The following is a 21441-nucleotide window of genomic DNA, read 5'->3' as shown; positions in this document are numbered from 1 at the left end:
CTTCTCATAAGCAAAGGACTTCTACCAGGGTCCTCTACAAAGTGGTTTGTGTTAGGTTCAGATAGTCCTACCTCTGACCTGGCAATAGTAGTGAGCTCCTCCCTTCTGCTTGTTTTAGGGATAATGAACTGTTTGTGACAATTTATTTCTAAGTGTTTACTTAGAAAGTAAATGGTTGCAAAATATTGAAAAGCTTTTTTCTTTTTTTTCTTTCTTTCTTTTTTTTAACAAAAGAGTGTGCTTTAAGGAAAGAAAATATACTAACCTTTGGCCAGATAAAATAAAAGAGTATGTTATTATAGGTTAAGAAAACATGAAAATAAGGTCGAAGTATTGTTTGAAAATCTACATAAATGATGAAATAAATTATTAATGTGTCTCTCAAATATTTATATTTTTTCTAATGTTATCCATCTATCTTAAATAAGGCTATATCCAACATTACTCTGAAATAAGTTAATCAATGTATCATTCCACTGTATATTATAAATTATAATGCTGACTACGGTATTCAATTCCTAGATACTCATGATACATAATTTCTGTTTTTCATGAAGTGTCTCTGAAAGAAGTAAGAGTACCTTGGTTTGCCTTTGTGTAAATGGGAGACTAAAGGATTCATGTCCCTGACCCACAGAATTCTAGACTAGAATTTAAATCTCCCAGGCCCCAAATGTCTCTGTTGTGTTTCTCTTTACACACCATCTCACTGGATATTGTATATCGGTAAGATGACCAGAAGCTCAGAATTACAAATGAGGTTTTAGAATTTTATTCAATAACATTTTTCCTTTTAAATTGGAATACCTATCATTTAAAAAAAGAGACATCTGTCCTATTGTCAAAGGGACCCAGACATTCTCACACAGTACCACAGATATTTCTCAAGCCATAGGATACTGTTATACTGGTAGCTGAAAGTCCCTAATACCTGTGCAGAGCATTCTGACCTGGTAATTGTGGGGTTTGGGGACTTTCTCTGTGAGACTTTCCTTGTCCCGTGACTCAAATCATCAGCAAACTACAATGTAACCTCATGCAATTTGCGTAGAGCCTGACAAAACCAGTTCCACGGTAATGTTTTTGTTTCAGCCATTACCTAAGTAACAGATAGAAATATAATGTGATCAGGAATGTTCTAACAATAGAGTGAGACCATCTGGAAGATCAGGGGAAATGAACTTCAGGGCCAGAACAATAGGTGTCAGAGAAGTAACATGGACAAGCACCTCAAAACTTTAAAGTGAATGTCAGGGAATTGGCTTTCCTCCAGTGCTCCCTCCCAACACATGTTTCTTCTTCACTGGCAAGCTATGGAAATGTTATTGGAGAAAGAAAAAGCAAAGCAAATTACGTTTACAAAGCTATCCTACTAACACGTTCTTCATGGCAGATTCATCATTTTTTATGAGTCCTTATGAAGTTCTGATCGCATAGGTTATACTGTTTTCAATTAGCCAAGCATGCCCTGTAAAGTGTGATATATGGCTTTTTTTCCTGATTTTTTTCCTGATTAATTAATGAGTCTCAAGTGTTCAGACCACTCCACTCCCATTCTAATATTTGAGTTTTCATTTTGTAAACTTACTCATGATGAGTCAAAGTTAATTTGTAATGAAACATAGCATTAGTGTTTTATGGCCTGGGTAGATCAAGAACTCTTTACTCGCACTTAACACCAACACATGAAAAACTTTTCTCTTTGTTTCTTTCTTTGTTTTCTTTAAAAGAAATATAGGCAAATAAATGACTTAGTGGGTCAGTTCCCAGCACCCACTTGGTAACTGGAGCTCCAGAGAATCTGACTCTCTCTTCTGACCTCCATGGGCAGTGCATACATGTGAAAGATAAAGGTACAAGCAGGAAAAACACTCGTACACTAAAATAAAATGAATCAAATAAAAAAGGAAAAATTTGTAGTCCAAAGGGACAGGATATATATGTCTTCTCCTCAGTTCAGTTTTGTAGTAGACCTAAGTTTGCTCTAAATTTTAAGGTTTTACTAGACCTATATTTTCATACACAAACTATGTTTAAATACGTGTGTGTATGAGGCATGAGTTCTGTTAAAAGAATTCTTAGTTCGATTATACTTTATGTATTGTTTTGTTGACTATCAATTTAGTGTGCATTTGTGGGTTTATTTCTGGTCTTTCCATTGGTCTCTGATCTATTAGTCTATCTCAACACCGAAACATACTTGCTTGACTGTACAATGAAGTTAGATAGTCAAAATCTTCAAAATTTGTTCTATTTTATGATTTATTTTGGCTATTCTGCTCTCTCAAATTCGATGTATATTTTGACATCAATGTGTCAACTTTAAAAACACATCGGAATTTTGATTGGGATCATAATGTTCAGACATTTCGATTTGAAAATAACTGACATCTTTCCATATTCCATCAGTGATTTGAAACTGCTTTAGTTTTCTTTCCTAATGTGGTGCCATGTTCAGTGGGCAGATACTGCGTATGTTTTAATTGGTTCTAAAGCAGCTCATACTTCTTGCTGTGTTCGTGTCATTTTAAATTAATTTCTACTGTTTTTTTATCCCAGTTATTCATAGAGAGACTTAATTGGGTTCTGTATATTGTTTTTGTGTCACAAAAAGTTCAATTATTATTTTAATCACATTTCTGTAATTTCTTTGTTATTTTTATGCGAAGAGCCTTAGTACTGAAAACAGAACAGTCTAAACACCCCCTCTTTTTTTAAAACGCTGGACAGGATTCATTTCTTCTATTATTCTCAAGTCCTTATGAACCTCTACTACCGTGGAATAGAGTGAAAAAATTCCTGTTCAGTTGCTGATCTTAAAAGAAACAATTTATCTGATATCAAATATTATTCTAGCTGCATAACCTGTGTAGATTTCTTAGGGTTACCATTATAAAAGGATGTTGGGTCTTGTCAAATAATTTTTTGGGGGGAGCCAGTGACATATCCAATACATTGAAACTGATAAATAATAAAAAATAATAAAGAAATATTAAGCATCTACTTCACTGACAAAAGGTATATGGATGAAAAGAACATTAAGAGTATAACATCATTAGTTAACAGTAATAAAAATTAAAATCACGACAATGATATTAACATGCATATATTAAAACAGCTCAACTATCTCAAATGTTGTATTGAATGCAAAAGTAAATTTACATATCCACAGTGGCACGGATGTGAAATGTTTAAATTACTTTGGAAATATGTTTAAAGGTTTCCTGTAAAACTTATGTAGTCACTCTTTGATCAAGACATTAGAATCCTACATATTGTTCAATATATTTGGAAACACTTATGCACAAATGAACAAGTAATAATACAAGAATGTATCCCATATATCAAGAAAAACAAAAGCACTGCTTTGCATGAATAAACAAATTACAGCATATGTATAAATCAGAATGTAATTACCAATAATAAACTAATAGTATGCATAAAACCCTTCAGTGAGAGAGAGTTGTCATACACAGACCCTCCCACACACATTCTGTGGACTTCTAATTCAAATGCAGGGGAACGTGAGGAAACTAATCTTGACTCAAAAAACTAGATGGTGTTTGTTCCTTGTGCTGGTTGGAAAGAGATGGTGGCTAGGGACATACACATACGTGTGGCTATATTATACATTTTAGAGAATCTGGGTCATGGTAAATGCCTCTCTTCAGTTATCAAATACCCCGTTTATGATCTATATTATGATTTTTCTCTATGCGAATTTTACTCTGGTACTAGAAAAACAAATACCATGAGTAGGACAAGTAGTTGTTGTTGTTGTTGTTTATTAAGGACTGAATATAAGGCTTTGTGGTCATTGGACAAGTCCTTTACCACTTAGCTACAATCACAGTGCAATTGAAATAAATAAAACTTTAAAACTGCAATTAGAAAACAGTATTATTCTCTGGTGGGTACTTCCAACATAACTTCTGTCAACTTCTGTCGTGCTATTGACTACACACACACACACACACACACACACACACACACACACACACACGCGCACGCACGCACACACGCACACATACACACATGTAAGTATTATTATGCATGATATATAATATATGTAAATACTCAGTTCTGTTAGTTTTCTAAAGAAAGGAGCATATTTATATAGTATATACTATATATTACATAATTATATATTTATGTATTCATATACTAATGTATACAAATATGTATAATAGAATATATTTATACTATAATACATAGATTATAAAATGTATTTTATATCTATTCCACACACATACACACACACATACACACACATATACACACACACTCATACACACACACACACACACACACACACACATACACACATTTCTTCTTTTCAAAAATTGGCAGAACTGAGCATCCAGTCATCACTATATAAAATTACTATACCCTCCTCATAATGACCTGACACTGTGTTACTTCAGTTTTAAAATAACAAAAAGACGCAGGTGGTCATGTGCACACAGCCTTGGTCTCTACCTTCGGAACAAAGCCTCGTCCTCATTCCTGCTCCACAGCTTCCACAGCAGCCTTTCTGAACTCATCCTAATGAGAGTTCCTTAATGAGCATAGATTAGGTTCACTTATTAATATCGCTGATATGTATTTCATCATGCTTTAATACCTGCTGAAAGTAATTTGGCACGTTTACTCTTTCCTTATAAATGCCTGCTATTCCTGAAAGAGCCAAGCTGGAATTTTAATTACAAATTGGCTTTCTCTGTTTCTTCTAAAGAAGAATACCACAGATTGTATAGTTTAATTCTATAAACATGCAGCGTTGCTCTAGGTGCTTGGAAACTCACAAATAACTCAGACCTGGTACAGAGTCTTCAAATGCTTATAATAAGTTGTAGCAATGGACAAGGAGACACAGGACTAGAAGATACGCTTGGCTTGTTAATTGTGTGAACAAAAGTCTTTAGAAGAAGAAGTGATTTGTATTTCCCAATGAGAAAGGAAAGCCTTAAATGGCTTCAGAAAGGAAAGGAAACACAAGGTATATTTTAAAATAAGTGAGTAACCATTGTATTCATCAAGCAATTAAACCTCTGTGGTGGTTTGAATAAATGTGGTCCCCATAGGCTGATAGAGGTTAACACCTTTAAAAGGTGTATCCAGATGTGGAGTCCGCAGCTCTTTCTCCAGCAACATGTCTGGCTGTGTGTGGCCATACTTCCCAACAAAGCTCTGAACTTATAGCCCAGCCCCTATTAAATGTTGTCTTTTTATAAGAGATGATATGGTCATGGCGTCTCCTTATAGCAGTATAGACCCTAACTAGAACAACCACTCTCCCACCATCCTACATGATGGATACTGTTGTAGACACTGGTAAATATATCTTGGCACCCAAGAAGCTTATCATAAATGTGGCATATTTGCTAAGCCAAGAAAGTGTTAAGAGTTGCTCCCTTGCCTACTTCATTATTTCTTCTGCTTTTTTTTCACTTCACTTTTCTACAAGTAGACTACTAAAATGAGATGTACAGGTTTGTTTTTGTATTGTTGTTATTGAAGTACCCTGATAATAGAAACATGGTTCTATAAAACTTAACTTGTTCTGATGGTATCAGAAGAGTACACTCTGTCATGGCAGAGAAGGCATGGTAGAAGGAGTAGGAGGCTGGTTGGTCAAACTGTATTCATACTCAGTGTCTTAGTCACTATTCTATTGCTGTGACAAGACTCCATGACCGAGGCAACTCTTTCTTTCTCAAGGAAATCACTTAACTGGAACTGCCTTACAGTTTCAGAGACTTAGTTCCAAATCCTGGCAGGGCACATGGCTGATGCACAGGGTTGGAGCAGTAGTTGAGAGCTATAGGCCCAGAGGGAGAGACTGGACCTTGGCATGAGCTTTTGAAACCTTAAAGTCTATCCCCAGTGACACACTTTCTCTAATAATACTGCACCTAATTCAATAAGGACATACCTTCCAATTCCTCTAGACACTTCAACTCCCTGGTGACCACTTTAATATATGGATTTATGGGGGCCATTCTTATTCAAACCACCATGTTCAGGAGACAGTGAGCGTGTGGGAGATGTAACTAGAATATTAGGCTTCCAGGCGTGACTCCAGTGACTCATATCCCCCTATTAGTTTCCACATCCTAAATGTTCCACAGTCCTCCCTAATAGGGCCACCAGTTGAGGACCAAGTGTTCAAACACATGAGCCCACGGTGAGCATTTCACATTTAAACATCAAAACTAAAGGTCACTGTCTTCCATAGTCTTCATTTATAACGTAATGGAGAGAGTGATTGCCTGATGAACGTGGTGATTACCAGTTCTACCTCCTGGCTCCACACTGCTTTCTCACACCTGCCCAGCTGCTGAACCAAAACTCATCAAGCCTGTGTTAGGATGTTAGGATGGATATGACAGGGATGGAAGGATGGATCTGGTCATGTGACCAGGGCCTTTGTAGCACCGTTTTGTGATACCTGTTGGGACTCAGCTTCTAGGGGTTGTAAAAAGGAGAAACTGGTCCTGAGGTAGAAGTGATAATATAAAGTGAGCTAGTAAGACTTGAGAAGCTTTCCTTGTTGGATCAGAAGGCGGCTCCAGAGGCAGGGAACAGCATGTGAGAATGTACAGAGCCCCAACTCTGCAAGAAGGTGTAACCTGTTACTCTTTTCCACCCATGGCACATTGGGCTTGTTCCAATGTCTGTCCCCTCTATATTAGCAGACAAGAAGGACACTTCAGTGCATTTCTGATCAAAGGCTAAACTTCATATGCTAGATAATCCAATACCTTTCCCGTTTTCCAAACAAATAATTTCATCATTATTAGTGCCCATGCCCCCAAAGGTCAAACACTAACATTAGGTTTATTAAGCCCTTGAAAAATAGCATAGCTCACTCAGTCAAATTCTTTCCCTAGCTAAGACCTCAAAGTTCTCTCTCTCTCTCTCTCTCTCTCTCTCTCTCTCTCTCTCTCTCTCTCTCTCTCTGCCATCCATCTCTGACTTATAATTTTTTTTCTCAATTTCTCTTCTAATCTCACATGATTTATGTAAGAGAAGGCTTAAGGAGAATAGGATTTGTTCTTTTCAAATGAGACTTAGCTAATTCATTTAGCGTTTTCTGAGAATGATCTACATTTTCCCTATGGCATGAAAGTACCATAAGTTAAGGTGTCATAGATAGCGGGTTACAATATGCTAATAAGTTGCAAACAAACACACACACAGACACACACACACAGACACACACTGACACAACACACACACACAAACACACACTGACACAACACACACACACACACACACACACACACACACACACACACACACACACTGAAATGTGAATCCAGAGGACCTAGACTCCCTAGGCAGGATGAAGGGGATGTGTCCTGCTGTTTAAGTCATACCCACTTGGAACAGAGGACCCAGGGTCTATTACCAGACCATCTGCCTGTTTCTTGTTTTATCTTTGAGAAATGATTCAGCAATCGATAATGCTGAAAATGGCCTTGTAGAAGGCTGGGCTTACCAAAATAAAAGTTCAAATCTAGACTATGAGAAAATCAATTTCCAGCTGTGTCACGAACACAGATGTCCTCTTCCTGATTCATCATTCCTTCGAGTATGGAGATGAGGAAATGAAGGTGGACACCCTTCAAAAGACAAACTGCCATAGCAAACGGCAACTACTTACATTTCAGCTCACATGTCACACATCTGTGTTTATAGATAGTCATAAACTACCATGTCAGAAACAACCTCCTTGAGACATTTTTCCATTAAATGTGTGTAATGTCATCTATGATTTTTTTTTTAGTTATAAACAACCTTGGTGGATTGCTGATCATTGATAAAGCCAAGAACACTCTCTGAATACTGAAGGCTCAGTCTATGATAATATGATTAGTGACACTAATAATGCTACTTAGGCTCTGTCTCCTAATTACAATATTATAAATATTAATGTCACAGCCTTTCTGTTTGATTGCCACTCCTGGAGTCATTCATCATGATATTTTCCTGGAACCTACTTTGTACATTTTATTTCTTTCCTCCTTTCTCACAACAGAACTTGCAATCACACATATTATTCTTCAAGAAGTCTTTATTCTTGGCTATCTGTTAGGCTAGGGACAGTGATGTCGCTCACAAACACTGCCCTCTTATGTGCTGCATCCCTTGGATTTGCCCAGCCTTTCACCATCATCCGAGGCGGCACACCCTGGGTTTTTGTTTTCCATTCTTTTTCATGTGACCTGTTTCAAGTTAAAACTCGTGTGAATTATTAAATGCTTCCTTAAAGAATCTTTTCACACTGCCTCCCTCTCTTTTTTTAGAGTTAATTATTGATGTAGTGACAAGCTGAAAAGACTAAGAATTATAATTTCTTTTTCCCCTCGTTCAGGACTCAAGAAATATCTTCTGACAATGGTTGTCTATTTAGAATAATACAAAGGAAACACAAAGGCGAAATGCTGAAGGTTGTTTTAGAAAAGAGTTGCTGAAATCACTGTATTATACAAAATGTAAATGTAGTGTATATTTCTCAGAAAATAGCAGTTAGAGAGAAAGTAAGCCTGCAACCTTTGGAGCCCAGGTTTAACCACATGGCAGAGGCAGTTACAAAAGATACTGATTAGATTTTAATTTTAAAAATGGCATCATATTATTCAGGACGCCAGTGGTTTGATTGTCTTGAAAATAGAAAGGTAATGTTATAATCTCCAGAGCTTGTTAAAGAATAAAGAAATCCCTAGATTCTCACTGGAAAGAATGCTAGTCATCATCACAGCCAGCAAGAACTCAGAGGCTCCTCACATGGCAAACTTCAATCTTTTTCTTTTACATGACCTTGTGTTTTATCAGACAGTAACTGGGAGACCTATGGTATAGCTGTAATCAAGCCTGCTTCAGAATGATTCTACTGTAAAAAAAATCAACAGCAAACAGGCATTGCCTTTGTTACCTTTGAGGGGGTGAAGAAAAACAAATGACCTGAAAGAGAAATGAATGCAAGGAGAGTTCTCCCCGGTTGACCCAGGAGAGACCAGCACATACCTGTCCCATGAGCTCAGCAATGCGTGGAACTGGTTTCCCTTTCTGATGACTCATAGTGGGTGGACTCTGCCCATCCCAGTCTGATAACTCTTCAATACTCTTCAGATAAAGCAGAGCTTTGAGGCCAGTGCAGTAATCTTCAATCACAGTGAAGTCCTGATTCTGAATAGCACTGCATACCTAGGGAAGATAAAATGGGAGAACATCAGACCAAAATCAATCTCTTCAGACAGATTAAACCTTCAGTCATTTAACAAATGTTTATGTGCCAGATAGGTGGTAAGGAAATCAGAGCGATAGGTGGTTGGGAATAGGAGTGGGAGGTAACCGTGGACAGACCCAAGATATCCAAAGGAACCTCTGGAGGTGGTAAAGGCTTCATTCAATTTGACATACTGGCGTTCATGTGTATATATATATACACACACACACACATATATATATGCACATTGCAAAACACAGGAAGCTGCATATTGTAAACATGTGCAGGTGTCGTCATGACAAGTAAATTTACATACAGTTATTAAACACTGACTCCTATGGTTGAATTTTGGCATAACATAGACACCTCAGCTCTCCCATTTTCCCTCTCGTGACAACACTGCCAAAGAGTTGTCTTCGAGCCTAGAAGTGGTAAAACTGCCTTTGCATTGTTTGTGTCCAATCAATGGACAGCTTTCATCTACAAGTCGATCCTTGAGAAATGTACATTGAATTACCAAAAAGCAAACAAATATTGGACACAGAAATATTCACCTAATGTTTTATGTTTGTGTTGGGCTTAATTTTAAAGCTATCTTTTGCTGTATGTGGGATAGGCACACTGCTGAAGGCTTTTGTGTTTTTAAAGATGTCTTTAGTCTTTTCCTTCCTGCATCTAAATAGCAACAAACTAGTCCTCAATGTCTTGACTGTCACCATTTTGAGGAGGTTCCAGTACCTCAGAGCAGGCAAGGCCTGTACATATAGTTATCTCTGATTTATAATTAATGTATGATTATATGCTTGACAGCTCAGTCCTTAGTTTTATTGAGACTTAGCAAAAGAAAATTGTATTTATTTTGATCACTATATTATTTCTAACAAACACTGCAGAATTTGTCACGTAGTCTGTATGAGTCAAAGGAATGGTTCTTAAGAAAACATTTAAGTGACCACGTGTTATAAAGTCATCTTAGCGTTAAAGAAGATTGGATGAAATACAAGGGCACCTACATACGTAAAAGAAACCTTACTAAAGCTCAAAACACACATTGCACCTCACACAATAATAGTAGGAGATTTCAACACCCCACTCTCATCAATGGACAGATCATGGAAACAGAAATTAAACAGAGACGTAGACAGACTAAGAGAAGTCATGAGCCAAATGGACTTAACAGATATTTATAGAACATTCTATCCTAAAGCAAAAGGATATACCTTCTTCTCAGCTCCTCATGGTACTTTCTCCAAAATTGACAATATAATTGGTCAAAAAATGGGCCTCAACAGGTACAGAAAGATAGAAATAATCCCATGCGTGCTATCGGACCACCACGGCCTAAAACTGGTCTTCAATAACAATAAGGGAAGAATGCCCACATATACGTGGAAATTGAACAATGCTCTACTCAATGATAACCTGGTCAAGGAAGAAATAAAGAAAAAATTAAAGACTTTTTAGAATTTAATGAAAATGAAGGTACAACATACCCAAACTTATGGGACACAATGAAAGCTGTGCTAAGAGGAAAACACATAGCGCTGAGTGCCTGCAGAAAGAAACAGGAAAGATCATATGTCACCAGCTTGACAACACACCTAAAAGCTCTAGAACAAAAAGAAGCAAAAACACCCAGGAGGAGTAGAAGGCAGGAAATAATCAAACTCAGAGCTAAATCAACCAAGTAGAAACAAAAAGGACCATAGAAAGAATCAACAGAACCAAAAGTTGGTTCTTTGAGAAAATCAACAAGATAGATAAACCCTTAGCCAGACTAACGAGAGGACACAGAGAGTGCGTCCAAATTAACAAAATCAGAAATGAAAAGGGAGACATAACTACAGATTCAGAGGAAATTCAAAAAATCATCAGATCTTACTATAAAAACCTATATTCAATAAAACATGAAAATCTGCAGGAAATGGACAATTTCCTAGACAGATACCAGGTACCGAAGTTAAATCAGGAACAGATAAACCAGCTAAACAACCCCATAAATCCTAAGGAAATAGAAGCAGTCATTAAAGGTCTCCCAACCAAAAAGAGCCCAGGTCCAGACGGGTTTAGTGCAGAATTCTATCAGACCTTCATAGAAGACCTCATACCAATATTATCCAAACTATTCCACAAAATTGAAACAGATGGATCACTACCGAATTCCTTCTATGAAGCCACAATTACTCTTATACCTAAACCACACAAAGACCCAACAAAGAAAGAGAACTTCAGATCAATTTCCCTTATGAATATCGACGCAAAAATACTCAATAAAATTCTGGCAAACCGAATTCAAGAGGACATCAAAACAATCATCCACCATGATCAAGTAGGCTTCATCCCAGGCATGCAGGGATGGTTTAATGTATGGAAAACCATCAACGTGATCCATTACATAAACAAATTGAAAGAACAAAACCACATGATCATTTCATTAGATGCTGAGAAAGCATTTGACAAAATTCAACACCCCTTCATGATAAAAGTCCTGGAAAGAATAGGAATTCAAGGCCCATACCTAAACATAGTAAAAGCCATATACAGCAAACCAGTTGTTAACATTAAACTAAATGGAGAGAAACTTGAAGCAATCCCACTAAAATCAGGGACTAGACAAGGCTGCCCACTCTCTCCCTACTTATTCAATATAGTTCTTGAAGTTCTAGCCAGAGCAATCAGACAACAAAAGGAGGCCAAGGGGATACAGATCAGAAAAGAAGAAGTCAAAATATCACTATTTGCAGATGATATGATAGTATATTTAAGTCATCCCAAAAGTTCCACCAGAGAACTACTAAAGCTGATAAACAAGTTCAGCAAAGTGGCTGGGTATAAAATTAACTCAAATAAATCAGTAGCCTTCCTCTACACAAAAGAGAAAGAAGCCGAGAAAAAAATTAGGGAAACGACACCCTCCATAATAGACCAAATAATATAAAGTACCTTGGTGTGACTTTAACCAAGCAAGTAAAAGATCTGTACAATAAGAACTTCAAGACTCTGAAGAAAGAAATTGAAGAAGACCTCAGAAGATGGAAAGATCTCCCATGCTCATGGATTGGCAGGATTAACATAGTAAAAATGGCCATTCTACCAAGAGCAATCTACAGATTCAATGCCATCCCCATCAAAATACCAGTCCAATTCTTCAAAGAGTTAGACAGAACAATTTGCAAATTCATCTGGAATAACAAAAAACCCAGGATAGCTAAAACTATCCTCAACAATAAAAGGACTTCAGAGGGAATCACTATCCCTGAACTCAAGCAGTATTACAGAGCAATAGTGATAAAAACTGCATGGTATTGGTACAGAGACAGACAGATAGACCAATGGAACAGAATTGAAGACCCAGAAATGAACCCACACACCTATGGGCACTTGATTTTTGACAAAGGACCCAAAACCATCAAATGGGAAAAAGATAGCATATTTAGCAAATTGTGCTGGTTCAACTGGAGGTCAGCATGTAGAAGAATGCAGAGCAATCCATGCTTATCACCCTGTACAAAGCTTAAGTCCAAGTGGATCAAGGACCTCCACATCAAACCAGATACACTCAAACTAATAGAAGAAAAATTGGGAAGCATCTGGAACACATGGGCACTGGAAAAATTTTCCTGAACAAAACACCAATGGCTTATGCTCTAAGATCAAGAATCGACAAATGGGATCTCATAAAACTGCAAAGCTTCTGTAAGGCAAAGGACACTGTGGTTAGGACAAAACGGCAACCAACAGATTGGGAAAAGATCTTTACCAATCCTACAACAGATAGAGGCCTTATATCCAAAATATACAAAGAACTCAAGAAGTTAGACCGCAGGGAAACAAATAACCCTATTAAAAATGGGGTTCAGATCCAGTGAACTAGACTGTGGCGGGGAGGGCGGCAATGGGGGGAGGGTTGGGAGGGGAACACCCATAAGGAAGGGGAGTGGGGAGGGGGATGTTTGCCCGGAAACCGGGAAAGGGAATAACACTCGAAATGTATATAAGAAATACTCAAGTTAATAAAAAAAATACTAAAATAAATCTCCAAAAAAAAAAATGGGGTTCAGAGCTAAACAAAGAATTCACAGCTGAGGAATGCTGAATGGCTGAGAAACACCTAAAGAAATGTTCAACATCTTTAGTCATAAGGGAAATGCAAATCAAAACAACCCTGAGATTTCACCTCACACCAGTGAGAATGGAGAATTCAAAAACTCAGGTGACAGCAGATGCTGGCGAGGATGCGGAGAAAGAGGAACACTCCTCCGTTGTTAGTGGGATTGCAGACTGGTACAACCATTCTGGAAATCAGTCTGGAGGTTCCTCAGAAAATCGGACATTGAACTGTCTGAGGATCCAGCTATACCTCTCTTGGGCATATACCCAAAAGATGCCCCAACATATAAAAAAGACACGTGCTCCACTATGTTCATCAGAGCCTTGTTTATAATAGCCAGAAGCTGGAAAGAACCCAGATGCCCTTCAACAGAGGAATGGATACAGAAAATGTGGTACATCTACACAATGGAATATTACTCAGCTATCAAAAAGAACGGCTTTATGAAATTCATAGGCAAATGGTTGGAACTGGAAAATATCATCCTCAGTGAGCTAACCCAATCACAGAAAGACATACATGGTATGCACTCACTGATAAGTGGCTATTAGCCCAAATGCTTGAATTACCCTAGATGCCTAGAACTAATGAAACTCAAGACGGATGATCAAAATGTGAATGCTTCACTCCTTCTTTAAAAGGGGAACAAGAATACCCTTGGCAGGGAAGAGAGAGGCAAAGATTAAAACAGACACAGAAGGAACACCCATTCAGAGCCTGCCCCACATGTGGCCCATACATATACCGCCATCCAATTAGACAAGATGGATGAAGCAAACAAGTGCAGGCCGACAGGAGCTGGATGTAGATCTCTCCTGAGAGACACAGCCAGAATACAGCAAATACAGAGGCGAATGCCAGCAGCAAACCACTGAACTGAGAATAGGACCCCCGTTGAAGGAATCAGAGAAAGAACTGGAAGAGCTCGAAGGGGCCCGAGACCCCTTATGAACAACAATGCCAAGCAACCAGAGCTTCCAGGGACTAAGTCACTACCTAAAGACTATACATGGACTGACCCTGGACTCTGACCTCATATGTAGCAATGAATATCCTAGTAAGAGCACCAGTGGAAGGGGAAGCCCTGGGTCCTGCTAAGACTGAACCCCCGCTGAACTAGATTGTTATGGGAGGGCAGCAATGGGGGGAGGATGGGGAGGGGAACATCCATAAAGAAGGAGAGGGGGAGGCATTAGGGGGTTGTTTGCCCAGAAACCGGGAAAGGGAATAACTCTCGAAATGTAAATAAGAAATACTCAAGGTAATAAAAAAATACAAAAAAAAAGAAGATTGGATGAGAGAAAATATGATCTTTTTAAATAAAAACATATTTTGAATTTTGTGATTGTGGTTAATATTTTAAAAATAATTTTATTAAATATATGTATGTATTTGTATTTGTGTGTGTGTGTGTGTGCGTGTATCTACACAGTGCCAAGCACAATTTCCAGTTATCTCTTCACTTGATACCACATACAGGCTCTACAGAGACACTTACAAATTCTAACAGAACTCTTTTACCAGATTTTCCAGTATCATTCCATTTTTAGTATGTTCAAATTGGAAATCAACAACCTTCCTAACCTGTATCCAAATGCACCCAGTAAAACAATCAAACAAATAAAACTAAGAAAGGCCCAATTTGTTTTTATTTTATTTTTTCCAGATGTTGAATTCCTACGATGGCTGACTAATATGTGTTGACCCAATGGACCACAGTTTTTCTGTTGTGCTCTAGCAGATAACCACATCTGCACATTGTTCAAGTTGCACATATAAAATTGAAAGGGCTTCATTATTCTTCAGTTGACTTTAAATCAACTCCAGATGATTTACTATACCCAAGACAGTGTAAATACTATGTGAACTGTTGTCCAGCTTTTTTCATTTGGAGAAAAACAGTTTATCAATACCCAGGACAATTGTTAGCTGTTTCAACTAGATTTTTTGTTTCTAATGAATTTAAATAATATATGGAGATCTATGACATAAAGAAAAGAGTATTGATATTAAGGTGCTTGCAATGGTAGCTGGCAGAAAGGCATTAGAAAAATTTGATTGAAAATTTACCCAAATGAGTAAATTAATAAGATTCTATTTTAAGATCTCCAAAAGCCTTCTAGGCCACTGAATTAATAAACTTTATTATAATATATATGCCTAGCAGTGCCACTTGGTAGCTAGGAATATTATAAGTTGAGAGAAATAATTAAAATATAGGATGATGCAGAATGGAGGATAAGGAGGATAGAAGAGGAGAAAGAGTAGGACAGAAAGACCATACAGTAGATGGGGGCAGAGCAGAAGGGAAAGGAGGGGAGAGCAGGGCAAGGCAAGGAGGACAGGGTAGGGCAAGGCAGGAAAGGACAGGACAGAAGAAATAATCTACCTACATATTCTTAGCTAAGAGTTCAGGGCATCCATGATGCCTGTGTAATAGGCAACCAAGTGGTGGGTGCTTCTGGATACTACAATGCTTAAAAGAAAGGATAGGAAATAGGTCATGAAAGACACTAAGCAGAAAGTTGTCAAGGGAATAAGTCAAGTGTTACAGAAAATTATCAGGAAACTCAAAGCTGACAAATGATCCCCAGATTTAGCAATGCAAACAAGACTATAGATACTTGTGTTCATAGAAAAGAGGCTCTGCCCAGGTCTGGAACTACTCCTTTTGGTACCTGGATAATAGACAAGTGAGAACTGAAGGTATGCTTATAGGAAATTTAGCTTCTGTTAGGGCAAAAAGAGAATATTGTTTCCAATGCTCTGCTTTTTATTTCGTAAGCAATGGATGTTTTATGAGGATGTAGTCATTTTATATTTCTCAAAAAGACAGAATGACTTCTAAGCATTGAAACTCAGTTAAGATGGCAGAATGGCAGTGAGATAACACAAAACCACTTTAACATGAAAGGAGTTAAAATGGGTCTGGCTCTCTGGTCAACAGCTTTTAATTATCTCATTCAGCCCTCAACATAACCCTAAAAAGCAGACTCATTTTTAACTGTCTTTGTACAGATAAGAAAACCAGATCTTAGAAAAGTTTGACTTTATAGGCTGAAGGGCGCACTTGGTTTGGGAGTTTGGGATTCAGAACTCATGAATACAAGTCACTCATTATCATAAGGCACTCCTGACCCCTCAGCGCTCATTCTAACACAGGCTGACTATGTAGTGCCCATGGCCACGTAAGACTCATGGCTGTATGGGACTGGTGTAAGCAAATAAATGTGAGGTAGAGATAAGCAGAGAGAAGAAGCCATTTTAAAGTTACAACAATCATCGTTCCTTCAACTGTTTCAAGAGTCGGACAAGCATGTTTAGAAACATACAATCTTCAAACTCAATTTGGCTACTTTCAAAAGAAAATCCATGCTTATGGATGAAAATAATCAATACTTTCATTTGTCTTCTAGAGTGGAGAGTAAGATGAAAATAATGACAAAGCAAGCTCTCAATGAAGTGGAAATAAAAGGTCCTAATTTCCAATATTGAAATAAAGTTTGTTGTTATAAGGTAGAGGAAAATTTAACAATCTACTTTTCAGGCAGAGCATTAAGCTTTCTTAGTGTTGATGGACTTTTTTGTTTTAAGAAAAATTTTGAGAACATTAAGGTTTCCTCCATGGGATTTCATGTGATTTTTTAACTGTAGAAAGCAACCATTTCTTTCTTTAATCTATTTTGGTTGCACTAGTATTCTATTTTATAGTGTATGCTTTTATTATAGTCTCAGCACACACAGAAGAAAACTGATTTCTTAAAAATCATGTCACTGTAGTAACCAAAGACAAAGGTGAGGATTTTGCCCATATATAGAGCCCAGCTGACATGGGACCTACCTGCTGTGCCAAGCTCCACCTTCCTTCCACTCCCCTTCTCTACCCAGGCCACACTCCTGCCTGCCTGCCTCCCAGGAGGTCCACAGTAACTAGGGACACAGAAGGTCCACCATAACCAGAGATAGCACTGTCTGCCTCCAAGGAGGCCTGCTCCAGTCAGAGACTCCCAGGCCAGTTAACGCCAGAGATCACCAGATGGCCTCAGGCAAGCACAAGATCATAAGGGACAGAACCCAATGCAATTTGGCAACACTAGAACCCAGTTCTCCCAACAGAGCAAGCCATGGATAACCTAACATGCATGAAAAGCGAGATAACAACCTAAGACCCCATCTCATAAAGATGATAGAGGCTTTTAAGGAGGATATAAAGAACTCCCTTAAAGAAATACAGGAAAATACAATAAAGCAGGTGAAGGGAATGAACAAAATAGTCCAAGAAGTAAAAATGGAAATAGAAACAATAAAGAAAACACAAAGGAGGCTATTGTTTGAATGAACAACTTAAGAAAGAGATCAGGAGCTACAGATCTAAGCATCACCAACAGAAATCCTAAAATATCTAGGAAATTCAGGACACAAAAGATCAAACTTAAGAATAATAGGATATGGCTGGAGAGATGGCTCAGTGTTTAAAAGCACTGACTACTCTTCCAGAGGTCCTGAGTTCAAATCCCAGCAACCATATGGTAGGTCACAAACATCTGTAATGAGATCTGATGTACTCTCCTGGTATGTCTGAAGACAGTTACAGTATTTAAATACTTATATATAAATAAATAAATCTTTTAGAAAAGAGTAATAGGAAAAATAAAGAGTAAAGAATTCCAGGTCAAAGGGCCAGAAAATATCTTTAACAAATTACCGTGGAAAACTTCTGTAACCCAAAGAAAGAGATGGCCATAAATGTACAAGAAGTGTATAGGACACTAAATACATTGGACCAGAAAAGAAAATTCTTTTGTCACATAATAAACAAAACACTAAATGCATAGAACAAGGAAAGAATATTAGAAGCTTCTAGGGCAAAAGGCCAAGTAACATATAAAGAATGACCTATTAGAATTATACCAGACTTCTCAACAGAGATTCTAAAAACCAGAAGGTACTGAAAATATATGTTATCCAGACCCTAAGTAAACACAAATGTCAGCCCAGGATACTATATCCAGCAAAAGTCTTAATCACTGTAGATGGAGAAACCAAGATATTCCATGACCAAACCAAATTTAAACAATATCTTCATATTAATCCAGCCCTACAAAGGATACTAGAAGGAAATCTCCAATACAAGGAGGGCAATTATATCCAAGGAAACCAAAGAAATTAAATACTTTATAACAAACATAGAAAAGGAGAATCATATACACATAATACCACCTCCAACGTAATAGTCACCTGTCTTTAATATCTCTCAACATCAGTGGACTCAATTCGCCAACAAAAAGACACAGGCAAACAGACTGGATATGTAAATTGCATTCAGCATTTTGGCACATACAAGAAACACACCTTAGTGACAAAGACAGACATGACCTCAGAGGAAAAGGCTGGAAAAAATGGTTTCCAAGAAAATGGTCCGAAGAAACAAGTTGAAGTTGCCATGTTAATATCCAAAAAACTGTCTTTCCATCAAAAGTTATCAAAAGAGATAGGAAAGTACATTTCATATTCGTCAAAGGAAAAATCAACCAAGAAGTCTCAATTCTGAACAGCTATATCCCAAATGCAAGAGCACCCATATCTGTAAAGGAAAGTAAAGCTCAAAACACACATTAAAACTCACAAAATGGGAATGAAGTGGGAGATGTCAACACCACACTCTCACCAATGGACAGGTCATTGAAACAGAAGCTAAACAGAGATAAAGTGAAATGAACAGAAATTATGAACCAAATGGTTTTAACAGATATCTACAGAACATTTCACCCCCAAACAAGAGAATATATCTTCTTCTCAGAACCTTATGGTACCTTCTCTAAAATTAACCATATAATCAGACCAAAAATAAGTCTTAACAGATATAAGAAGATTGCAATAATCCCATCATTTTATCATCTCTAAAAGATTAGACTTCAATAATAGTAAAAACAACAGAGAGCCCACATACTCAGGGAAACTGAACAGCTCTCTGCTCAATGATAACTTGGTTAGGGAAGAAACAAGAAAGAAATCAAAGACTATAGAATTGAATGAAAATGAAGACACATCATACCCAAACTTATAGGACACAATGAAAGCAGTGTTAAGAGAAAACTTCATACCACTAAATGCCTTTATAAAGAAATTGGAGGAATTCCATTCAAGCAATTTAACAACACAAATGTTTGCTCTAGAACAGAAAGAAACAAACACACCTAAGAGGAGTAGAGGGCAGGACATAGTTAAACTCAGGGTTGAAATCAACCAGTCAGAAACCAAGAGAATGATATAAATAATCAAAAACAAAAACAAAAACAAAGGCTGGCTTTCTGAGAAAATCAACATGATAGATAAATCCTAAGGCAAACTAGCCAAAGGACTCAGAGACAGTATCCAAAATCAGAAATAAAAAGGGAGACAGACAACAGAAAATGAGGAAACTCCAAAAATCATCATATCTTGCTACCTCAATGTAACACCAGATATACTGAATCTAATAGAAAAGACAGTGGGAAAGAGCCTTGAACTCATTTGCACAGAGGGAAATTTCTTGAAGAACATAGCTCAGGCTCTAAGATCAACAATTGATAAATGAGACCCCATGAAACTGAACAGCTTCTTTAAGACAAAAGACACCTTTAATAGGACAAATTGGCAACCTACAGATTAGGAAAAACAATCTTTATTAACCATACATCTGACATAGAACTAATATCCAAAATATATAAAGAATGCAAGAAATTAACCTCCAAAAATCAAATTACCCAATTAAAAATGGGGTACAGAGTGAAACAGAATTCTCAAGAGAAGAATCTTGAACAGCCAAAAAGAACTTAAAGAAATGTTCAAAGTTCTTAGTCATCAGAGAAGTGCAAATCAAAACAACCCTGAGATTCTGCCTCATACCAGTCAGAATAACTAAGATCAAAAACTCAAGTGACAGCACATGTTGGCAAGGATGTGTAGAAAAAGGAACATCCCTCCAATACTTGTGTGATTACAAACTGGTACAACCACTCTGAAATTCAATCTGGAGGTTCCTCAGAAAATACCCAAAAGATGTCCCACCATATTACAAGGGCATGTGCTCCACCATGTTCATCATGGCCTTATTTGTAATATCCAGAAGCTAGAAACAACTCAGATATCTCACAAACAGAGAATGGATATAGAAGAGGTGGTTCATTTAAACAGTGGAATTCTATTTAGGTATTAAAAATGAGGTCATCATAAGCTTTGCAGGCAAATGGATGGAACTAGAAAATATCATCTTGAGTGAGGTAACTCAGACCCAAAAGGACATGGCTGAAATGTATTTGCTGGTATGTGGATATCAGCCCAAATTACAGAACACCTAAGAAATAACCCATAGACCTTAAGAAGTAAAACAAACAGAAAGGTCCAGGTAAGGATGGTTCAATTCCACTTAGAATGGGGACAAAAATAATCATGGTAAGCAGAGGGAGGGAGATACCATACATCTGACATAGAACTAATATCCGTACATCTGACATAGAACTGGGTGGGAGAGGAGTAGAGGAACAGGATCAGGTATGAGAGGGGAACAGGAGAGAAGCTCAGAGGGCCAGGGGAATGAATGGAAATAAGTAGCCTCAGGGAGTGTATGATGGGGGTAGCCTCTAGAAAGTACCAGAGACCCATAGGCAAGAGTCTCTCAGGACTCAATGTGGGTGGCCTTTGCCAATATGCCCAACACTTGAGAGAGAGAACTCAGAGTCCACTTCTAGTAGATAGGCAGGGCCTCAAGTAGACGGACTGGGTTACTAAACTACAGTCAAGATTTCTGACCCAGAATTATTTTTGTCTGAAAGAACTGCAGGGACAAAAATGGAGAAGAAACTGAACGAAAGGTGGTCCAATGACTGGCCAAACTTGGGATTCATCTCATGAGGTACCACCAATGTCTGACACTATTACTGATGCTATAATATACTTATAGACAGGAGCCTGGCATGGGGCCCTACCAGCTGCTGACTGTGACAGACACAGATGCTTACACCCAACCATTGGACTGAAGTCAGGGATCCTTATTGTTGAACTAGGGGAAGGACTGAAGAAGCTGAAGGGGAGAGTGACCATAGGAAGACCAGCA

At 37.8% G+C, this 21441-nt stretch overlaps 1 protein-coding gene across 1 annotated transcript in view; it reads right to left on the bottom strand.

Annotated features, from left to right (window-relative positions):
• The window catches only part of Dpyd (dihydropyrimidine dehydrogenase), an 864105-nt gene that overhangs the window by 112942 nt on the left and 729722 nt on the right, over nucleotides 1-21441 (bottom strand). The window contains 1 exon segment of the mRNA NM_031027.2: nucleotides 9034-9213. Within this exon segment, the coding sequence (NP_112289.2) occupies nucleotides 9034-9213 (180 nt within the window).

This window comes from Rattus norvegicus, chromosome 2, assembly GCF_021556685.1.
Source record: "Rattus norvegicus strain SHRSP/BbbUtx chromosome 2, alternate assembly SHRSP_T2T, whole genome shotgun sequence".
NCBI lineage: Eukaryota > Metazoa > Chordata > Mammalia > Rodentia > Muridae > Rattus > Rattus norvegicus.
Note: the sequence above shows the minus strand (reverse complement) of the source record. Positions and strands in the feature narration are given on the sequence as shown.